The sequence below is a fragment of the Lutra lutra genome, chromosome 16 (assembly GCF_902655055.1).
Source record: "Lutra lutra chromosome 16, mLutLut1.2, whole genome shotgun sequence".
In the NCBI taxonomy this organism is placed as follows: domain Eukaryota; kingdom Metazoa; phylum Chordata; class Mammalia; order Carnivora; family Mustelidae; genus Lutra; species Lutra lutra.
The window spans coordinates 59,650,415-59,663,336 of NC_062293.1; the positions used below are offsets into that span (position 1 = coordinate 59,650,415).

General features: G+C 56.1%; 1 protein-coding gene across 12 annotated transcripts in view; it reads left to right on the forward strand.

Annotated features, from left to right (window-relative positions):
* Positions 1-6,555: 6,555 nt before the first annotated feature.
* MINK1 (misshapen like kinase 1) overlaps positions 6,556-12,922 on the forward strand; it is a 42,963-nt gene continuing 36,596 nt past the window's right edge. For 4 of the 12 annotated variants that reach the window (XM_047707166.1, XM_047707167.1, XM_047707171.1 and 1 more), the window contains exon 1: positions 6,561-6,854. In XM_047707166.1, the coding sequence (XP_047563122.1) occupies positions 6,798-6,854 (57 nt within the window). In that variant the 5' untranslated portion in view covers positions 6,561-6,797. Of the gene's footprint in view, positions 6,855-12,922 lie in introns of all 12 variants that reach the window. The other 8 variants (XM_047707160.1, XM_047707165.1, XM_047707161.1 and 5 more) reach the window with 5 other exon arrangements.

Consider the following 12,922-nt stretch of genomic DNA (forward strand, 5'->3'; position numbering starts at 1 on the left):
CGAGAGCCTGGCGCTTGCCTCCCCCTTCCTGCCCACCTGAGCTTTGGCCCCCAGCATCTGCTCACAGCCAGCGCCTGGCTCCTTTTTGCACCTTCATCTCCACTGTATCTGTCGGTCCTTTTAGCAGCTGACCCAGCTGCTGGGAAGAGGAGGTGCTCACGCTGCACCCGGCCAGCAGGAAGGGCGGGGCCAAGCCAGGACCCCCGGAGAGCCAGGAGATGGTGCTTCCCTGCGCTGGAGGGCTGGAGGGGTGTCTCTCAGTCCTGGAGTGACAACAGGGGAAGAGGCTCAGGGAGGCCCCTTTGGGAGTGGTTAAGAGCATAGCCTTGAGGGCAGGAAGAATGGGGCCGAATCCCGGGCTTGTCGTGGCCGAGGTGACCCCGTCAGGTCCTAGCACTTCTCTGGGCCTCAGGAGTCACCGCTGGGAAATGAGAGGAGCTTGCTGTAAAGATGAAGTCACCGAGTCAAGTATTTACTGAGCATCTACTCTCCGCCAAAGACGAGCGGGTGCTCTGTAGCCGCTTGCTGCTGGGGGCCTGCTTGCATATTGAACAGAGCAGGCATACGATTTCCATGCCGGCACCTGGCTCTCCCGGCCAGTGCCTCTCCGGACTGGAGGGAGGCAGACGCGCCCCAGGGGCACTGCTGGTCTGGTAGCAGAGCCAGAGCCGGGAAGCCAGCAGGGCAGCAAAGTGAGCAGCGTGACGTCGTTGGCCTCCCAGGGCTTGTTAGGGTCACACCCTTCATCAGGTTTACTTTCCTGCACTAAGAAGCTGTTACCTGGGGGCACCTGGGGGGGCTCAGTTGGTTAAGCATCTGCCTTCCCCGGGTCGTGATCCCAGGGTCTTGGGATCGAGTCCCACATTGGGCTCATTGCTCGGCGGGGAGCCTGCTTCTCCCTTGGCCTGTTGCTCCCCCTAAGAAGAAACTGTGATCTGTTGGTTGTGACGCATTGCTCGGTATTAAACATACAGGGGTGCCTGGGAAGCTCAGTAGGTTAAGTGACTGGCTTGATTTTGGCGCAGGTCGTGATCTCTGGGTCTGGAAATGGAACAATGTACCGGGTTCCACGTTCCATGGGGTCAGTTGGGGGTTCTCTCTGTCTCTCTCTCCCCTCCCCGCATTTGCATCTCTATCTCTCTGAAATAAATTAGAAAAAAACTTTTTTAAAGATTTTTTATTTATTTGACAGAGAAAGAGAGAACATAAGCAGGGGGAGTGGGAGAGAGAGAAGCAGACTCCCCACTGAGCAGGGAGCCCAATGTGCGGCTCGATCCCAGAATCTGGGACCATGACCTGAGCCGAAGGCAGACGCTTAACAACAGAGCCACCCAGGCGCCCCTAAAAAATGTTTAAGATTTTATTTATTTACGGGTGCCTGGGTGGCTCAGTGGGTTAAAGCCTCTGCCTTCGGCTCAGGTCATGATCCCAGGGTTCTGGGATCGAGCCCCACATGGGGCTTTCTGCTCAGCAGGGAGCCTGCTTCCTCTTCTCTCTCTCTGCCTGCCTCTGTCTACTTGTGATCTCTGTCAAATAAATAAATAAAATCTTTAAAAAAAAAGATTTTATTTATTTGACACAGAGAGAGAGAGAGAGCGCGCACATGCAGGGGGAGCAGCAGAGGGAGAGGGAGAAGCAAACTCCCCACCAAGCAGGGAGCATGATACAGGGCTGGATCCCAGGACCCTGGGATTATGACCTGTGCCGAAGGCAGACGCTTAACCCACTGAGTCACCCAGGTGCTCCCAAATAAATAAAATATTTTAAAAATAAAAATAGGGGGGGGCGCCTGGGTGGCTCAGTGGGTTAAGCCGCTGCCTTCGGCTCAGGTCATGATCTCGGGGTCCTGGGATCGAGTCCCGCATAGGGCTCTCTGCTCAGCAGGGAGCCTGCTTCTCTCTCTCTCTCTCTCTCTCTCTCTCTCTGCCTGCCTCTCCATCTACTTGTGATCTCTCTCTGTCAAATAAATAAATAAAATCTTAAAAAAATAATAAAAATAGGGGCACCTGGGTGGCTTTGTTGGGTACCTGCCTTCGGCTTGGGTCATGATCCCGGAGTCCTGGGATGGAGTCCCCCATCAGGCTCCCTGCTTGGAGGGAAGACTGCTTCTCCCTCTGACCTTTCCCCTCTCATGCTGTCTCTCTCTGTCTCTCAAATAAATAAATAAATCTTAAAAAAAATTTAAAAAACCAATAAAATAAAACATACATGCCAATACATGTAAATACTAGCATTGTAAGAACAGTTATGTTACACTACACTGTATTCTGTTAAATGCAATAGCATTAGGTCTAAAAACCCCCAGTGTATATACCTTAATTTTAAAATATTTTAGGGGCGCCTGGGTGGCTCAGTGGGTTAAGCCACCGCCTTCGGCTCAGGTCATGGTCTCAGAGTCCTGGGATCGAGCCCCGCATCGGGCTCTCTGCTCAGCAGGGAGCCTGCTTCCTCCTCTCTCTCTGTCTGCCTCTCTGCCTGCTTGTGATCTCTCTGTCAAATAAATAGATAAAATCTTTAAAAAAATAAAATATTTTAATTATGGCTTAAAAATTATATAAATATTAATATATAATGACAAATATTAATTATATGAATATTATAATAACATTTAATTATTTAAATAATTGCTGGGGCACCTGGCTGGCTCAATCAGAGGAACATGTGACTTTTTTTTAAGTATTTTTTTTTTAAGATTTTATTTATTTATTTGTCAGAGAGAGAGGAGCGAGAGTGAGCACAGGCAGACAGAGTGGCAGGCAGAGGCAGAGGGAGAAGCAGGCTCCCCGCCAAGCAAGGAGCCCAATGTGGGACTCGATCCCAGGATGCCGGGATCATGACCTGAGCTGAAGGCAGCTGCCCAACCAACTGAGCCACCCAGGCATCCCGGAACATGTGACTCTTGATCTCAGGGCTGTGAGTTCGAGCCCCACATTGGATGTAGAGATGACTTAAATCAATAAACTTTAAAAAGATAAAAATAAATAAAAAATAGAGCTAAAAAATGCTAAACATCGCTTGAGCTTTTGGTGAGTCATAATCACTGACTGCAGATCACCATAGCAAATATAACAATGATGAAAAAGTTTGAAATATTGGGAGAATTAACAAAAATGTGACACAAACGGGAAGTGAGCAAATGCTGTTGGGAAAATGGTGCCAATAGACTCGCCCAACACTGGGTTGCCACAAACCTTCCATTCGGAAAGTATGCAACCAAAAAACGAGGTCTGCTGGTAAACGGTATGGTCTGTGAGGGAGTGGAACCCGCACCGAGATGAGGAGGGTGACCTCCCAGGGCAGGCAGAGGGAAGGGGCTGACAGAATGACATAACAGAGAGTTCTTCACCTGAATTGCTGGCATTTCTTTCTTTCTTTTTTTTTTTTTTTAAGATTTTATTTATTTATTTGACAGAGAGAGATCACAGTAGACAGAGGCAGGCAGAGAGAGAGAGAGGGAAGCAGGCTCCCTGCTGAGCAGAGAGCCCGACGCGGGACTCGATCCCAGGACCCTGGGATCATGACCTGAGCCGAAGGCAGTGGCTTTAACCCACTGAGCCACCCAGGCGCCTGCTGGCATTTCTTTCTTAAGCTGAGTGGTGGGTAGATGAACTTGCCTTTTATACACATGTTCCTATCTTTCTATGAATCTGGACTATTTCACAATTAGGAAAAAGTTTAGCACGGGTCCTGGCTTTTGCCCGTCAGTCCCTCAGCCTCGCTCCCCAGTCTGAGAATTGACCACAGGAGCAGGGAGAGATGGAGGGGAGCAGAGGGAAGAGTTTGGGAAGGCTTCCTCGAAGAGGGATGTGCGGTGGATGACAATGGGGAGAGGGGGGATGCCGCCGCCTTGCTCCCATGCTTTGAGCCCAGCCACACTTTCCTCTGAAGAAGCCACTTGCACACAAGAAATCCCCCCTCCCATGGGATACCTGGGTGGCTCTTTCAGTTAGCGTCTGCCTTCAGCTCAGGTCACGATCCCAGGGTCCTGGGATCAATGGGCATCAGGCACTTTGCTCATTGGGGAGCCTGCTTCTCCCTCTCCTTCTGCCTGCTGCTCCCCCTGTTGTGCTCTCTCTTTCTGACAAATAAATAAATAAAATCTTAAAAAAAAATAAATCCCCCCTCCCACATACAGCGGTCCCCTGGTGCTAATTGGCATCCTGCTAATTAGCCTCATTGCCAGTAGTAAGTGCCTCTTTCCCAAGGGGACCGTTACCTCATTAACGGTGGAGGGGGATGGTGGAGACAGCAGGTGTCCCGAGCTGGGTTGGGGCTGGGAGGGCTTCTGCTTCGAACTGTCTTGTCGGTCTATCTGCAAACCCCTGAAGTCTGGGGGACTAAACTATCCCTGCTGTCTTCATCAGCTCACTCATTGATTCAGTATCTCTTTATTTTTTTTTTGAAAGATTTTATTCATTTGAGAGAGAGAGAGCACAAGCAGAGGGAGCAGCAGGCAGACAGAAGGGAGATGCAGACTCCCCGCTGAGCAGGTAGCCCAAAGCAGGACTTGATCCCAGGACCCCGGGATCATGACCTGAGCCAAAGGCAGATGCTTAACCGACTGAGCCACCCAAGCACCCCTCAGTATCTCTATTAAACACTGCCTATGAGGCAGGCATAAGCAAATGTATTGAGGACCTAGTGTATGCCAAGTGCTTTACATATCTAATTTTATCCTAATCTATTCTCTATTTCATAGATGATAGAATTGAACCTCAGAGATTGACTTGCCCAAAGGACTAACTTCAAATTCTATTTTTTCCTGCTATCCCATGGACTTGATCTTGCATTACCATATATCCAGTGTCTGCCCAAAGGACAGATGCCTTCATTCACTTAACATGTTACTGAACCTCTAATGGGCGCCAAGACCCACACTGAACAAGGCTGTCATGATTCCTGCCTTTATGGAGATGCGACAGACATTTACAATTCAAAGACTCCAGTGTCACCATGGGTTTAAACCAGGCAGTTAAAACAGAAGAGTTTGACTGAGTCTTGGCACATCAAGGAAGGCTTCACGGAGGCGGTGATTTAGATATGTAGGGCAAAGCAAGGCGTAGGCAGAGTGGGCGTGATCAGAATATTCAGGGAGAAACAGCAGGTGTGCAGGCTGAAGGAGCCAGAGCTGGGTTCCAGCCGCTGTGAGTAGATTTCACTATGGGTAGAACATGTGAGATCGGATGGCAGAGTGTTGAAAACAGTGCAGGAGAAGCAGGCAGAATCAAAGGGTCTTCGATGCCATACTTGATTCAAAAGTAGGGGCGCAGTGAAGGGTCTCAAACAGGACACTGAACATCAGATTTGAGTTTTCGAAAAATCACTGTGGGTATGGAGAACTGACTTAGGGGGGTCCAGGCAGGGAGACCAAGTAGGTGGCTGATAGAGAGTGATGGAGGTAAGCGGGGATTGTGGCGTGGACAAGGGCAAGGCAAACAGGAGGGGAGGGTAGCAAAGCGGGACGTACATCCAAATGTGTTAAAGGATCCAGAAAGGAGGGTGTTATCCCCTTTCTAAGGACTTTTCATTCAAACTCTGCTAAGCGATGTTTGCATTAAGATGGGCTGTGGGGTCTTTCGGAGACCGTACTGCTGGAAGTGATCTCGGGGAGCAAACAGCCTTGTTCCTCAACTTCGCAGGGAAAGAAAAGCCCAGAGAAGCAAAGCAACTTGCTCAAGGTCACACAGCATGACAGTGGCAGAACATGACTCCTGGTTCTTCTCATAGCGTCACCCAGGCTCCAGTGAGGCTAACGGCTGTGGGTGCTGCGCGCACACTAGACAAAGGTGACCCATGCAAGATCTGGAGGGGCTGGACATAGGTTCCTCCGCCTCTTGGGGCCACCTCTTACCCCACGCGCGGCTCCGGTGATCGGTCAATGAGTAATTGCTGAAACAGAGCCTTTGTGCAGAGACAAAGGTGTGCGGGAGGATTCCCGTCTTGAGATCTCGGGTCCCCCCTGCAACACTCCCGACTCCAGCCAGGTAAGGGGGTAAATGGCCCACCCGCGAGGCTCCCGGCGCCCCCGCCCAACTCCCACGTGGTTTCTCTAGCCAAATTCTCAGCCCGAGGCCCCTCCCTCGGTGGATCCGCCGTTGCCATGGCAATTAGGTGGGTGGACAGCCCATCCTATCTAGAGGCCACCCAGCCCTCGCGTGGGGAGTTACCATAACAACCCCCCTAGTAATGGGGGGTTGGGCCCCGCCCCCCTGCCCCCGCAAATAGAGGTGGGTAGCTTGATTGGCAGCGGGGCACGCGAAAGAGGAGGGAATGGGAAGGAAAAGCGTCAAAGGAGAGCGAAGAAGGAAATGGGGGAGAGAAAGGGCAAAACAGGGGAAGGGAAGGAAACGCGTGTGCGCACGCGCGCCGGCCGGTGGGCGCGCTCCGCGGCCGCCCGGCCACCGCCCACTTCTGCCTGCCAGGCTCGCGCGGTCGCTCGGCCCTCGAGCGCGCCTTCCGCGCTCGCGCTCTCTCCTGCGCCTGCGCGCAGGTGTCCGCGCCGAGGGGGAGGGGAACCCGGCGCGCCCGCGTCACGTTCCCTCGTCCACCCTCCCGGCGCGCGGCCACTCCGCGCCTGCGCAGGAGCGGCGGGAGGCTCGGGTTGCGGGCTCCGGGCGCTTGCTCCTGTCAGTCGGTGGGTCGGTCCTCCCGCCGGCCCTCCCCCTCCGCGTCCTCCGGGGGAGGCGCGGCGGAGTCCGCCCCCGGGATCCCCCGATGGGGGAGAAGCGGCGACGGCGGCAGCGGAATAACCGAGCCGGAGCGTGAGCGGCCCCGGGGCCCGGCTGCCCGCGGAGGCCATGGGCGACCCAGCCCCCGCCCGCAGCCTGGACGACATCGACCTGTCCGCCCTGCGGGTGAGCGCGCCGCCCCCAGCCTCGCCCCGGTTCCTGCCCCCCCCCCCCCCGCCGCCGGGGAGCGCCGCGGCCGCCCGCCTCACGTGACCCCCGGGCGCCCCTCCGCCGACCCCGGCGCCCCCCGCTCGTCGCCCTGGCGCCCGCCGCTGCGGGGCCCCCGCCCTCGGCTCCCCTTCTCCGTGCACGCGCTGCAGATTCCGGGAGCCGGGTCGGTCCCCGCCCTGTGCTGCCCCGCCCCCACACTCCCCGGCCACCTCTGGCTGCACGCGGGCCCCGGACCCCCTTCCCCCACCCCGCTGCCCCAGCCCCGCCACCTGCAGAGTCTCGCCGCCGGCGCCCCTCCCCGGCCCCCCTCCCTCGTCCGGGCCTCTTGCCAGCCTTGCCCTTACTTGTGTCTCCTTCCTTCTACTCCTCCTCCTCCTCCTTCTCGCTCTCGGCGCCTCGGGTTTTGACTTTGCCCCTGCCCTGACAGCTCCCCCTGCTCGCCCACCCCTGGATGCCCCTCTCCCCTGGCCGGCATTTCGGCCCTCCCCTTGCACCCCGCGCCTGCTGCGGTCGCCCTGGTCCCCGGGCTCGGCTCTCCGCGCGCCTCTTCTTGCGTTTCGGCGCAGCCGTCCAGAACCAGGCATTTCCGGTCTCAGGGTCCCTGCGGCTCGCACGGCCCCCTCGGCAGCGCTGCGGGGCGGGGGCAGGGGGCTGGTCCGCGCGCGAGGCCCCGGCGCGGCCGCCGGGAGGACGTTCGAGTGTATGGACTCGCCGGGACACACGCTGCCGGCGGTCTGGGGAGCCTGGGAGAGCAGCGGGGGTGGGGCGGGGGGAGGTAATGGAGGTCTCTCGGGGGAGGGGCCCATCAGGAAAGGGGGTCGGAGGAAACAACCACGGCAGGGATTTCTTGGAAACACCTATTTATTGTCCATCCCGGGGCACGTGCCGCCCCCATTTGGGAGCTCTCAGCAGAGTGCCGCTTGAGGAGCAGCGTAGGACTTCAAGGTGAACCCTCCAGGGACTGTCCGCCCAGGTGCTGTGTTCTTGCTGTGTCCGTGGGGCTTCTGCCACAGGCCAGGGTGTGGGGGGCAGCAGGATACCCCGTCGCTCGTCGCTCGGTCGGCTTCTCCCGAGGCCCCTGTTTCATCCGTCTGGCTTTGGAGTCAACCAGGGAACGTGGCCAGTAGTGGGAAAAGGGGGTCAGCCACACCGGTGCCCCGGATACGCTGGGAGGGGGAGAGGGAAATTGAGGAGAACAGAGTCATGTCGTTAATTGGGTTTCTCTAGGTGACACAGTTTTTCTTGACAGAGGATAATTTGTTTGGTGCTGTGTTGGGCCAGGAGACCTGGCTTGCTGGAGACAAGGTGATAAGTTGATAAGTTGCTGGGAGGGAGACACTGCGTTGAAATTTCATTCAGTGTGTGTGTGTGTGTGTGTGTGTGTGTGTGTTGGTGGGCAGAGGGTCTGGTGGGGTATGATACGATGGAATTCCCGGCTCCCCTTAATGTGCTCTGCTCCTAGAAGAACCCCTGTCTTCCCTTCCCACCTTGGTAGTTGATTAACCCTGGTCACGGGTCCCTGTGGCTGTGGGGGTTGACGTACAATAAAACGGGAGGGTCCAAACCGTGACCTTCGGTTGAAATCATGTGGAAGTCTGCTCCGGCTTCTCCTTTCCTTGAATCCTCCACTCTCTTGCCTGGACTCCCCAGCCTGGGATTTCCAGCAATTCTGCAAACACCCTCTGACCTTGGCTGTGGTATTTCCTTTCTGGACTTCTGTGCTAGAAGCAGAAGCCTCCTTCTCCTCTCCCTCCCATCAGGAATGCCTCAGACCTGCTCCCAGGGCATCTGTCTTTCCTGCCCCCTGCTTCTCAAGGAAGCACTCCCCATCCCCCTCCCTGTCCCCTCACCCCGCCACCACCCAGCCACTGCATGTTAGGACGGAGGGCTGTGCTTTCTTTGAAATGGGGCTAGGGAGGGCCTCCTTTCTCCTTGCTGCTGACCTTTTCTCAGTGCCTGTCCCCTCCGCTCCACCTCCAGAGCCGTGTGGCCCTGGGGAGCAGCGGCTCACTCATCTTCCTGTTCTGCGCCTGTCTGTTCTCCACTGGGAACCGGCAGCCAGGAGAATGAGTAGCAAAGCCTGTTTCCTTCTCCTACGGCATCTTGTGTTGGGGGCCTGGGGGGCTGGGGGGGACAAGAGTGGGACATGTTCACTTACTAGCTGGCCTTGCAGAGCCCACATCGTCTTTCTCCTCATTTCAGAGGAAGGCTCGGTTTTCAGCCCGTGATGAGAGTAATAGTCCCATAGGGGGTCAGACTGAATGGCACTCAGCTCTTGCCCTGCATGGAAAGGCCCGCGGGCCTGCCACTTTGTGAGCCCGGGAGCACTTGACCTCTGAGGCTCCATTTCTCTCCCAGCCCAGGAGCGCGGGGCTGTGCACTCCTGAGTTCACGTCCCAGCTTTCTCGCTCGCGGTGGAACCTTGTCAGAGTCCGGGGAGAGCCCTTCCTCCCTGCTCTGTGGGGCGAGAGTCGCGGTGTGGGTCTTAGAGCGCCGTGCATCTCCCCGTCCTGCACGGGGCACACGGGACCGTGTGCTGCTCCTGTCACCAGACGGCAGTCAGAGACGCCGTCCAGCGCAGCTGCCTCTGATGCAGCCCCGGTCCTCCCGCCGCGTTTCTCGGGAGGTTTTCTCTAGCATCCATCCAGTGGCTTTCTTCTGCTTGGTCGTATTCACCAACGGCGGACGGATACCCTTGTTTCTCTGTGCCTCGACGGGAACGTGAGGTCAGCAGGAGCCAGGATTTGGACCGTTTGGCTCATTTTTGCCTGCCGCTGTCTGTCGGTGTTTCGGACATGACGCGGGCTCAGTGTTCGTTGAATAGACGCGTGTGATGACACGGGTGTGCTCTCCGCACGGTGCTTGCTCAGAGAACGTCCAGTCAATGTGCGGTTCCACGTCCTCCTGCCTCTATTGTATGAACCCACGATTGAGAATCTCTCTTCTGACTTGTGTGTGGAATCAGACCTTGTCTGGTGGTAAACGGAGTTCTGGAAGCCTCCATCTGTGTATGATGCCCTTGAAGTAAACTGAGGACATCCAAGAGAAAACGTGGACTTCTTTCAGACTTCCCTGTGTCCAAGCTCGGTGATGTTCCAGGACAATCTTCCAACTCGTGGCTCTTGGCTTCCTGCTAAAGGAGAAGCATCCGTAAACCCGACGTGACAAGGAGGGAGCAGATCCCGGGCTGACCTCTTTCCTTTTGCGTCGCTCTTCTCGGTTGACCCACTTCATAAATCAAACAGCTTCTCTCCGCCGTCTGGGCAGCTCAAAGTTTCAGGCCGCAGTGTCCTTGAAACCGTGGAGCCGCGCTCGGGATCACGGTGTTAAGATCCCGTCGCGGCACCCGGTCAGGAGGGACTTTTGCCGCGTCGTCATGCAGACAAGATGGCCCTTTCCTAATGATTTTGTGTTGTCGTGTCTGTTCTTTGGAGAAGGCTCTTGCCGTCCCTGGCGCCCGCAGGAGGCTGTGGGGCCAGCATCGCTGGGAGGGCCGGCAGCTCTGGGCGGCTCACCGTGCAGCTGCTGATGGCACCTGCCTCGGGCAGCCGTGGGAAGCCTGACCTGCGGCAGAAGGAGGGGTGTCCGGTAGTGACCCCCAGAGAACCATGGGGGGCAGAGGAGGGGCAGTGAGGTGCAGGGCCGCTTGGGCAGAACAATGGAAAGAAGGGGACAGGGAACCTGGCAAAGCCAGCTGTTTGCCCATCCGCCCCGCACAGAGGACACCCCTAACTCTCCGCTGTCCGATGGAACAGATTGCCCTGATCCTGAGAGATGGGCAGATGGAAACGGTGTGTGGAAAAGCGAGCTTTCGATGGTGAAGACAGCAGGAAGATGGGTCTGCAGGGGAGCTGGCCGAACGTCCACACGGAACGTTCCATAGCGTTCCGTGTGGAACACTGACATCAGAGCCGGCCGTGGGACCCTGCGAACACTGGGCTGTGTGGAACGCTGACGTCAGAGCCGGCCTCCGTTCCTTCGACTCGGGACTCAGTGCCTCACATGGGGCAGCTGCCCCGCTTGGATGTGGAGTGTCCTCCCCTGTCGTTTTGGGGACAAGATGGCAGGAAGCATGCAGCCGCTCTTCACAAGCATGTGCCCAGGCCTGGGTCTATAAGTGAGGAATGCGGAGGTCACCCAGCACGGGCAGGTTCTGGGTGCTGTGGGGAGGGTGTCTCGTCGGGCTGGGTGCTGCGCCGGGCTGTGGCGTCGAGCCCCGGCACAGCTGCCTAGACGTGCGTGTGCAAGCCCAGGCTGCCCCTGCCTTCCTGCCTTCCTTTTGTTTGTTTGTTTGTTTTTAAGATTTATTTAGTTATTTTAGAGAGACTGGGGAGCAGAGGGGGAGGAGCTTCAGGCAGACCCCCCGGTGGAGCAGGGAGTCTGCCCTGGGGCTCCATCCCACCGCTCATGCCGTCATGTTCTGAGCCAGAACCGGGAGGCGGACCTTAGTCGACAGGGCCACCTGGGCGCCTGCCAATCTCCCCCTTTCTTAACTGTTGCTGAGCTCCTCAACACCCTGGCATCCTCGAGGTCGGGAAATTTTTTTTTTTTTTTGCTTTTTTGTTTGTTTTTTTAAGATTTTATTTATTGACTTATTTGACAGAGAGAGACAGAGAGAGAGAGGGAACACTAGTAGGGGGAGTGGGAGAGGGAGAAGCAGACTCCCCACCGAGCAGAGAGCCCGATGAGGGGCTCGATCCCAGGACCCCGAGATCATGACCCGAGCCGAAGGCAGACGCTTAACCGACTGAGCCACCCAGGTGCCCCGGAAGTTTTTATTCAATCCGATTCCTATGAATTATACCGATTTTCTGTTGTCCTGTCTTCAGTCATCTTGAAATCTGGTGCTGGGTCCTTTCTCCTCCTCGAGTGCCCACTTCATACCTCCAACTCCCTCCGTCTCTCCCAGGTTGCAGAAGTTGAACAAAAAGTAGTCAGGTTCATAAGTCACCTTTCACAGTGTTTCCTGAATGCCCCAGAACATAGGGAGATGCCAGCTTTTCTCGGTAGCAGACGTGGGCCCATGCCCATTCTTTCCTTCTCCTGTTCTCCCTGCCATTGTCCTCCTCACCAGCCCCGATTCTCCCCTCCACAGGAAGCTCCTCGAGAGCCCAACTGAGGCTTTTCATTCTTTCTAAGGATAGGGAATGGTCCATGGAGGAGAGAGGAAAGAGATGGGATTGCAGTGACCCAGGGAGCCGCAGTGGTTTTCAGTCCAGCCCCCGACAGCCTGAGGACGTGCTTGTTAACTGTGGCTAGGCTTCCTGTTGAGTTGCAGAAAGATCTGGAACTAGGCACAGAGGGCACATTGATGAGCGAGATAGACTGGGTTTTCCTGCAGGCTAGGCATGGGGGGAGACATTAACAAAATACTCCGACATACGTGTGTATGGTTACATGTCCAATTGACGCCCGTGGAAAAGACTGCGGCGGAAGACCAGTACCCGTGAGCACCTGTAGCAAGAACCACTCGGCTTTTCACAAGACGAGAGTATTTGGTTGGTCAACGAGAGAAGCAGATTGCATGTCCAGAGACCGAGCTGGCGTTGCCACAGAGATACCAGGTAGAGTAGGGCCAGCGGGAAGAGTTCTGTGACAGCCAGAATCGGGACACCCCGGAATGGGGCCGTGCTTGGGGTGGAGCGTTTACTCAACAACCAGTGCCCCAGCCTGAGGCTGGGTTGGGAACTCCAGGCTTAATGTCCAGAAGGATTTCTTCGGAACCTTCCTGTGGGAGGAGCAAGGGACTTTGTTGTGAAGGGTAAAGGAGTGTATGTGGGAAGGGCATATGACTCAGGCGACCCTCCTGTTTGCTTATTGGGGGGCGGGTCTGCGTGTGGGGTCGTCCCCGTGAACCGCACTGCAGAGAGTGGGGGAGTGTGCTCGTTTCTGGAGCAGGGGCGTGAGGGACAAGGGTTATCACTAGGCGGGTTATCTCAGGTTTGTGATAAAGGCGTATGCCCAAGGCACGTGGCAGGTTGTGTTTGTTCGTGCGTGTACATAGCAAAATGGTTACTACCATC